Here is a 9,429-nt window from a genome sequence, read left to right as displayed (position 1 = left end):
GATGATTCTCAGTGGTTCATAATCCGGATCACGGATCATGTGGAAATTATTTTTAAGGGCACGCCAGTCATGATATACCTCCAACATTCAGCACCATTTCTCTTTATAAAGTGGATTCTGGTCGTAAATGATACGTTGATGAGTTAAGCTCAGTAACTGCTTGTAGTATCGAACAAATGTCAGGGCTTTGGTCAGTCATGTCAGATAACAGCCTGTGCAAGTTCTGTGTACTACTTAGATAGTTCTCTCTGTAACAAAACTCTAGAGGAAAGGCACACTGAAGTTTTTTGACACTAGTGCTGACATAGTAGAAGACGAGATGGGACAATGTGTTCCTTTTCAAGCAACTTATGCTGACAACAGTCAAATGAATAAATGATGATTGAACAGGCAAGAAGTATATAAGTAGCAACAGACTGGAACTTCTAATTAATCCTTGCTGTAGACTATGCCGCCTTAGATTTAGAGAAAATCTGTACCGCACAACATTTCCTCCTTTCCTTTTGTGGGTGGAGATTACAAGGAAGAAGAATTCACTTTGATCAGCAAAGCAGTCTGGATGTGATAGACTTCTGGCTGTGTTACATCAACGACTCATCAAAATCAACCCATCTTGAGAATGCTTCAGTAAACACATTGTTCTTCCACTAGACAACACAGAACACCATCCATAACACATTAAAGTGTAAAGTACAGGCACCCTAATGGGACTGCTTTTCACACATTCTAATTTGTGCTACTCTGGTTCTTGCTAATAGTCATATTTTTTTAAACAATAAATCTTTAAATGGAGACATTTTCTCCCAATTCAATGGTTTTTCACAGTAAAGATTCAGGTAAAATGAAAACAACCAATATTAGAAGCTTAACCCCTGGCTCTGTCACCTGCAACATAGATTCCAAAAATACTACAAAATTTATACATTCTTACAATATTATCATTGCAATTACTACAGTATGTTTTTGGTGCAATGCACTGTAAGGGTTAATGGACACAATAACGATAGAGCCAACTAAATAACCAATATCTGTAAGAATATCATTTTATATGATTGTACTAGAAAGACAAAACCTATGATATTTAAAGGTATTGTTGCAAGTAGTTTAATATCTGGGTCAATGAACGCATTCGTAAGACAAAGCTGCAAACATAATACAAAAAACATCAATGGGTCTGATGTCATCAAGCTTTCAGTTGTCTTAGTTTTAATGTTCTGGGTAAAGTGTTTAGGCACTGTTAATTTGTCTTCTCAATCAAAGAAGGATGCATTATTTTAAAATTCATCATGAAATTTTATAATTTCGTTAATAATAAAATGCTACTTAATTAAAAGCATGTTTTCCATCAACATAAAATATCTCTTTTCAGAACCATCACTAGAAGAACTGTAATTATGAAATGTATACAATTCACCAAAATTGAGAGATGCAGCATTTATATTTATTTCACTATTGTTAATATTAAAGTTTAATTTCATTCTATTAACTTTCATGTCTCTGCAGTCTAGAAGGAAGGGTGTACACTCCCTGTCTACCAGGTCTCTTGCAGTCTTTACATGCTGCATATCTCTTTTAGGATATAATATCATTACCGACACCCTGCAAACTGCAATTGGCTGTAGGGAGTCTCGATGTTTGTTTGCAGGCAGCTAAAAGTCTCTGATCAATTTACAGTCCCCTCCAGCCATTCAAACACGGAGGAAAAAATAATTATGTTCCACTTCTTGGCAACTGGCAGATATCATCATACCTTAGTTTCAAAGCAGTGCTGTGCTGTAGAAGTACGCTATTACCATTATTGCCAGACCCTTTCTTGTAAAGGCACAGAAAAATAAAATCATTTTAAAATGTAAAGATATGCAAGTTTGGGAATGGCTTAAAAGAAAGTTTTGCATTGTAAAAAAAACCTTTGAAACATATTTATCCAGCCCAAAACTGAAAAACAAAAAGTCCTGCTGAATTACTGTAATGACTCTCCCACAAAATAAATATTTTAAGAGAATTAGAGAGACTGTGTTTTATAGGTCAGAAAAAGCAATAAGAGGTCCAGTCTCCGAAGCATATACAGGAGTTGTGTAGCAGTGCAAGGCGGATTAATCTGTTTAAGACTGCTCCTTTCGCCCGCTAGCTATGTCTCCCCATCTGACCTGCTGACTGCGCTCCAGCCACTTCAGTCTCAGCTGCAATTGTATTCAACAAAGGAAATGAAATCTAGCAGGGAGAACGTGACGGGAGAGACGGGGTCATGTGACCAGGGCCTCAAGGTACCAGTGAGCAGAGGCTGTTTGTACTGCTGACCGTAAGGTGCATCTGCAGCTGGGAACAGGAAGTGACATATGGGGAAAAATCTGATTTTTTATGTAACTGAAACCAGCCCATCTAATAATCATTTACTTGAGAAAAAAAAAATCAATGTATTCAGTTCATCAGTATCCATCGGCAATTCTGCATTAGTATCTGTGATTCTGATCGCACTATCAATACTGAAAAAACCAACAAGAATTATTCAGATGCATCTGGAAGATTCTCAAATGTGCATTTACAGTCGTGCATTTGCATTTACAGCCTCATCGAATCACGTCTGATCACATTTATGTCTGAGGTCCATTGTAAATGATATACACTGATTGACAGACACCTGGAAGCGGAGGCAGTGGGACGTTATAGCTGGTGTATGGCTTAGTGTAAGAGGGGCAGGTGAATGGGCAGCTCTGTCAGCCGCATGATGAATCTTTGTCTATATATATGATGGACAGTTACAATAGCAATATATGCCCATTTGAGAATGAAGAAAAATTACGTGTCATTTTATTCACTATGGACATAGGTATTTTGTTGTATCCTCACAATCACATGCTGTGAAAAAAAAAATCACAAGGGAAAACAACAGCACATACCCTAGAACAGCATGTCCAATGTCTTTTTCTGCTCTAAGTTGCTTTGGATCACCTGAATACTAAAAAGGTAGCTCTTGTGTACTGTGGCCCAACCCACATGTCAGGAAGAAAGAGTATGTTATTTTTGCTCAACAGTAAAAGCAAATTCACTGCCTAGTTTTACGTAGGAACACAAGGTTCTGCCCCAGAGTTTGTACCGACAGATATTCAGAACGCAACTTTGGAGCTTCACAGACTGGGAGTCACAATCATGACACTGAGGCATAGGTGTTAAGGTACATGTTAGCGCAGGATGGCTATGTGCACACCATTTCAACACAGTATGCATGTGATTTACTTAATACCTACTTTCGTTTTCATGCCATATTCTAGTAAGAATTAAATTATAAAAGACTGAATTCAGCTACATCGTTCCAACTTTAATTTGTGCTCTACGATTACCTTTATTAGTAAGGGTGACATCCGTAGCCTAAAAAAAAAAATGCCATTAAAAGATTTCGTAGGTTAAGTTAAAGTAAGGTAAAGTGCATATTTAACTTATGGTGGAAAAAGCAAAATGACTCAGCAGAACAGAAAGTCTGGGAGCTTGTTCCTGGGGTGGGAGATGATGGCAGACAAAGAGCTGGAACAGATAGATTAAATCATTTTTTTTTTCATTACAAGACGGGTGAAAAGTAATCCAAAGTTCCTGATGTCAAGGTGTTTGGTTTGCTAAAACCCTGGACAAGGCTCAGCCTTTATCGAGTAATATAATAGCAATGTGCTATTAGTTCTTATAAAAATGCTTTTGTAGGTGTGTGCGAACTTGCTGCACATCTTGACCCCCATCTTCTGAGGGCTTTCATAAAGCCTTCTCACAGCGCTCTGAGGGCGAGTGATCTGACAACTAAACTCAGAGGGACTTGTGCTGTATATGTATATGTCAGCGATTGGGTGAGAGCAAGCTCATTGATGATCACTTAAAAAAAAAAGTTCAACACCTAGCTGGTGCGACTTCCTTCTTTGTTGCATGTCCTGATGGTTCTCTGAACATTTCTTACTGCAGTCCTTCATATTTGCCTTTCCCAAACAACCATATAAATGGTAACCACCTGTCTATCTCCAGCTTACAGCAAATAGCCATCGGCGGTACTGAAACCCCAGAAAAGTTACAACTTCTCTCATCTTCTTGAACCTCCTACTACTATCTGATCTACCAATGCTTTGCTCCAAAAACTTGTTCAGTTTATTGGATACTGAGGTCTTGGATCAGATGATGCAAAGACAGGCTGACAGCACGCAAAACCAACTCAGATCCTGACACCCCTAAGCTGGGAGAGTAAAAGTATATCAAGACCCCCTCACTAACACATCCTGACTCTGTCAAACTGGACTAAGCGCACCTAGAGAGGTCTCCCTTTGACATCTATTGTGCAGTGTCCTCTCCTGCCCTAAATGAAGCCCACATGCTTTAATGACAAAACCTGGAATGGACTGTTAATACAAAAGCAGCTGCAGCCTGAATCAAGGATGACATTTTCAGCATCAGGAAGGTGAGTGATGTATACTGCAGGGTTTCATTTGAAAAACTTAAAAAAAGGGAAGGAAAAAACCATTAGATGGACAGAGTACTGTTACCTGAGAGTCCTCTAACAGTGCTGTACTTTCAGTTATTAAATCCTTGTGAAGATGCATTTTCAAAGATATCAAAGATAAAATCGGCTTGTCATTTAGATCAAACACCTTCGTTCACAGATTTCAAAATCAAGCTTATCGGAACATGATAAAATCACAATGGACAGATAAATCGTAATGGATTTACACTGTACAGAAAATTGCATTTGATTGTGTCTAAATATCTGAAAGAGGTAGTTTAACATTCAACAAGTTCAAGTGAAACAAGTTCAAGAAATGTGTAACAGTTGAATTTGGGCTAACAGAACTTCTGGGCCGGTGCATCTTTGTGCAAACCCTTCTTTTCCCAGAAGCTATCTTAGTCTCTCACTCGCTTTTGTTGGATATACTGGATACATCACATGGTGATCAGAAACAAAAAAAACATAAATAACTAAGAAGGAAACATAATGTAGCTTCACTTACCTGAGCAGACGATCTTCATCAACATGAAATCCCTTCTAGAGTTCTTCTTATAATGACATTTCAGACACTTGAACAGCTGTTTGCCAAGCTCTGCTTTTGACATAGGAGGATAAATCCCTTATCTGGAAGTCAGCAGACATGTAAATAACAGAGAAGAAGATGAGAGTACCAAGTTGCATTCCTCTTCTATTTGATGAAAACCTTGACTCATTGCAGCTCAGCGAGCGGCCACATAGTTTTAGTGCTTATTGGTCCACACACTACAGTATTTAAAAAGACCCCCCATGTACACTGACCAAAAACAGGGGGAACCTATTCCCTAACAAAAATAAAACCCCAGACTAAGAATTCTTACACTTATTCCACATAATAAGTACACACCACACCTATCAGACCCAGAGAGAGTGGTCCCTGTCAGCTTCAGTTTAATTTGAGTAGCCTGGGGGGGGTCTACTGAGGAAGAAAGACAGGAATCAGACACAATGACCCTGCCACTGGTGATTTAGAGAAGCTGGACGTTCTACCCAGCAGATAGTGATGGCCCAGCGGGTGTATGTCCTGTCCTCACAGGTGCCACCAGCCCAGGGCTGCTGTTTCCTGAGTGGCTCCAGTTGGCACTGCTGATAGTGGGCATTTTCAGAACAGGTGGTGGCGTTCCAGAAAAACAACATGCAGGTGACGGTAGCATGTTCCCCGGAACAGCAAGCACGGGTGTCTGGCCTGAGCCATCATCGATCATAATTGATACTGCCTGGCCAGCAGCTGGCAAGAAGCTCAGAAGGGCACACGGCACTAGGAACAACTTAAAATGGTGGGGTTTCATCAACACTGCAATTAGAAACCAGATGAATGATGCATATTATACTGTCTGTCCACACAGTCCTGTATCATAACCAACTATCTGTTGAGTTCATTATTTATTTCACAGAACTGCTCTGATGCAGATCAGGGTGATGATGACCCAGAAGTGATGATGGCAGCTCAGCACAGGGTACGGGTACACACAAAGGGCACCTGTTCACCTAAACAGCATGAGCACTGGGATCCAACCCACAGAAACACAAAACAAGCGACATGCAATGCCGACATGCTTGGAGAGCTCACTCAGGAACCGAACCCTCCACCCTGGAGATGTGACAACACAATGCTATGCACTGAGCTACAAACCCAGCCATTTACTTGCCTCAGGCATGTCATTTAGGTTTCATTCTTCACTTTACTTAACTACTTTCCTCACCATCAAGAGTCAATGGAGATAACATTTAACTCCAACTACAACGATTTGTAACCATTTGTAAACCTCACTGACTTTGCTAGAAATGTAGGCAGACTGGCCATAATATATTTTAATTACTACAGCGGTCCCCGAATCTGACAGTCATAAGTTAATTTTAAGTTTAAATCTTCGGATAAATTCGTTTCCTTTCCACTGTCTGAGTGAGATATACTCACGACACTAAGAGCATGACCTGGTTTAAACTCTGGTGCTTTGCTAGTTCACCTCAGGATGTTTCACTGTCTGAGGTGCAGAAACAATTAGCAGGGATTAGCACTTATTAGCACTGAAAAAAATAGGCTCACAGGTGTAACATCAGATGAGAAGCTGTAGCGAGGGACACATACAGAATCAGCAATGAGTGCTCATTTAGTGTACTGACAATATCAGCTTCCTTACGTTGTATCAGTTTAGGTGAAGTTTTATCTGCTTTTTAGTCATTATAAATAAATACAGGATAAAGATACACAACAATAAAAACAAACAATGCATGCACACATCTATTTAAATATAAAACTTTTAAATATGTTTTGATCAATATATATTAACAAATTGAAAGCAAAATAAAATGAAAATATTCGGTAAACAAAGTAAGACATTTTAAAATACTCAGAACAAAGTAGGAATGACAAACTTTTAAACACCTACGTTTTAAAGTACACTCCAGTTTTCTGATACGCAATAACTCATAAAAACAGCACGAAATAGCCTAGATATACGCACCGGCTGGGAGAGGAAAACAACCCAATTCGACTCGGCTTCGATGTTGTCATGCAGCTTTAAAACTACCAGGAAAAAAACAGTTTCATTCCATTTCTCGAACTAATTCATACAAAAGTACTTTGCAAAGAAAACAGCTTCTAAAAAAAGAAACACGGGCACTTTCGTCAGCTCGTGTCCAAAGATCATCGTGGGAATTTGTATCCCCTTAAAATAACTGATGATATCTCACACGTTCAGGTACCGTTTACATGAGCATTATCTTGCATTGCTTCTGGTACACGGACCGATCTTTAGAGCCCACATTTAGTCTCTTGATAGCACAGCTCGCCGCTTTCGCTCCTTCTCGCGTTCGGGCCGGCCGGCCGCTCGAGTCTATCACAGCACCTCCACCGTACCAATGAGAAGGGCGCAGATCCGGGGCGGGCAGGCGCTACTGTATTGTCCGGCACGATCACCTCATACTCCACGTTATAACAAGTCCAAGCGGCGTTAGCTTCTGTTTGTTTTTGTCCTGATGATTATGAGAATAATGATGCTGCTGCTTATTATTATTACTATTATTATTATTATTATACTGTAGGTCTATATATTTTTTTCTTATTATTAGTATTGTTTATTGCTACTATTATTGTTACTTCTGATGAGCACTGTTTCCTTACATCACCAGGGGTTTGCATCCCAGCCCCACTGTGTGTGTGGAGTTTGCATGTAATAACTCCCCATGTGTCCTGTGTTTTCTCTGGATGCGTCTCTTTGCTCCAGTGGTCCCAAGACATGCAGTTAGCATCTCTAAACTGCTGGAAATGCATGTATGTGCCCTGTGATGAACTGGCATGCTGTCCAAGGTACACCCAAGACTTCTGCCCTTTGCATTCTGGGATAGGCCCCAGGCTCCCCTCTGAGGCCCTCAGTGGGATAAGTGATTAGAAGATGGGTGGATTATTATCATTATTATCAACACCTGCTGTCCAGCAATGTGCAAATTGTGCCTGTGTCATGAACTCAGGTGGTTCAGGTGCGAGGATGAGGCATAGTGCAGCCAGGACAGGAATGTGGACGACCCACTTGCGGCTTGCAGGGAGACGGGTTTATTAACAAAGAGAAAAACACAAGAAACACTACAAAATAAAAGGACCACATGGGGTCAAAAGTAAAAGGGGATAAACAAAGACTAATTACAACAAGGGGCAGGTGGGCAGGTAACAAAGAACACAGCATAAGACAACACACCAAACAAACATCAATGACTCCTGTGGCCTGTACTATGAAGCGGGGTTACTTGCTTATCGGATTTAAGGTACCACAGTTTAAATGGACTTCATATTCGCTCACTTACATTTTGCCCAGACTACCTTAAATACGACAAGTTACCCCGATAAGCCAGTAACCCTTCTTTGTAGTACAGGCCACAGGAGTGAGACAGACAATTAACCAATCCTGGAGGGGGCAGGGAAATGAGGGCAGGCACAAAAACAGGCAACAGCTGAAACTAATAATTAAACTCAGGGAACTCTAACAAAGAAACTAAGAAACAGAATCTACACTAGGGGAATAACAGACAGGTAAAAACACAAGCACTAGCACAAAACATGGGACCAAAACCAAATACAAATCACAAGACACAGGAACAAGAAAACTCATACAAATGAACACTAGGGAACAAAATACAAAAACCGAGGAGGTGGGATTCAAACACAAGACAGAGGGGTTTAAAGGCAGCCGCATGCTCAACAAGTTGAGCCATGCAGCTGACAGGCTAAAGACTGACAACACCTGCTGGCCAAACGGGGAAGGGACACAGAGTGGGACAACAAGAGCTGAACCTGACAGCCTGTTAATTATGAGATTTTCATAGTTTTACAATTTGCACTGCTTGCAAAGATAAACATATGGAAGAGGCTTAAAATACTGCAGCATTAAAGTAAATCTTTTGATCGACTTAAGTGTAACTTCAAATGAATAAGGTAACCATATGATGTTTGAAACTGGGATTTTAGATATTAGATTTCAAAAATATTAGATATAAATATTAATTACTTTCTATTTCATATGCAATACAACATGCTAAAGACATTTGTGAAGTTGGTGGATTTGTTAAATGTTTATAATTTACAGTTTTTAAACTAGGAAAAACCAGTGGCATGATGCCTGCATAATCGCAATGCCTTGCTCCTCTGAGTAAGCTCCCATGTTCTCCTTGAATTTGCCAAGATGAGCATCAAGGATATGGCCTTTCAGGGACATTCTGCATCCCATTTTGGCGTATTTTTTACGAGAGTTTGAACCAGATGCTTATAGTTTTCAGCCTTGTGATTGCCCAGGAATCCATGAACCACTGCAACGAAACTGCTCCAAGCTGCTTTCTCCTTCCTGTTCAGCTTCTTGGCAAAATTGTCACATTCTATGATCTTCTTTATCTGTGGTCTGAAGAAGACACCAGCTTTGACATTTGCC

At 40.0% G+C, this 9,429-nt stretch overlaps 1 protein-coding gene across 6 annotated transcripts in view; it reads right to left on the bottom strand.

Annotated features, from left to right (window-relative positions):
• The window catches only part of LOC140578144 (protein BEAN1-like), a 26,307-nt gene extending 18,873 nt beyond the window's left edge, over positions 1–7,434 (bottom strand). For 2 of the 6 annotated variants that reach the window (XM_072698089.1, XM_072698093.1), the window contains exons 1-2: positions 6,976–7,434; positions 4,977–5,098 (exon numbers count right to left, since the gene is read on the bottom strand). In XM_072698089.1, coding sequence (XP_072554190.1) covers positions 4,977–5,079 — 103 coding nt within the window. In that variant the 5' untranslated portion in view covers positions 5,080–5,098; positions 6,976–7,434. Of the gene's footprint in view, positions 1–4,976; positions 5,099–6,900; positions 6,933–6,975 lie in introns of those variants that run through there. The other 4 variants (XM_072698091.1, XM_072698090.1, XM_072698094.1 and 1 more) reach the window with 4 other exon arrangements.
• Between the last annotated feature and the right edge of the window lie 1,995 nt (positions 7,435–9,429).

Source organism: Paramormyrops kingsleyae, chromosome 13 (assembly GCF_048594095.1).
Source record: "Paramormyrops kingsleyae isolate MSU_618 chromosome 13, PKINGS_0.4, whole genome shotgun sequence".
Classification (NCBI taxonomy): Eukaryota; Metazoa; Chordata; class Actinopteri; order Osteoglossiformes; family Mormyridae; genus Paramormyrops; species Paramormyrops kingsleyae.
This window is presented reverse-complemented; position numbering and strand designations above follow the sequence as displayed.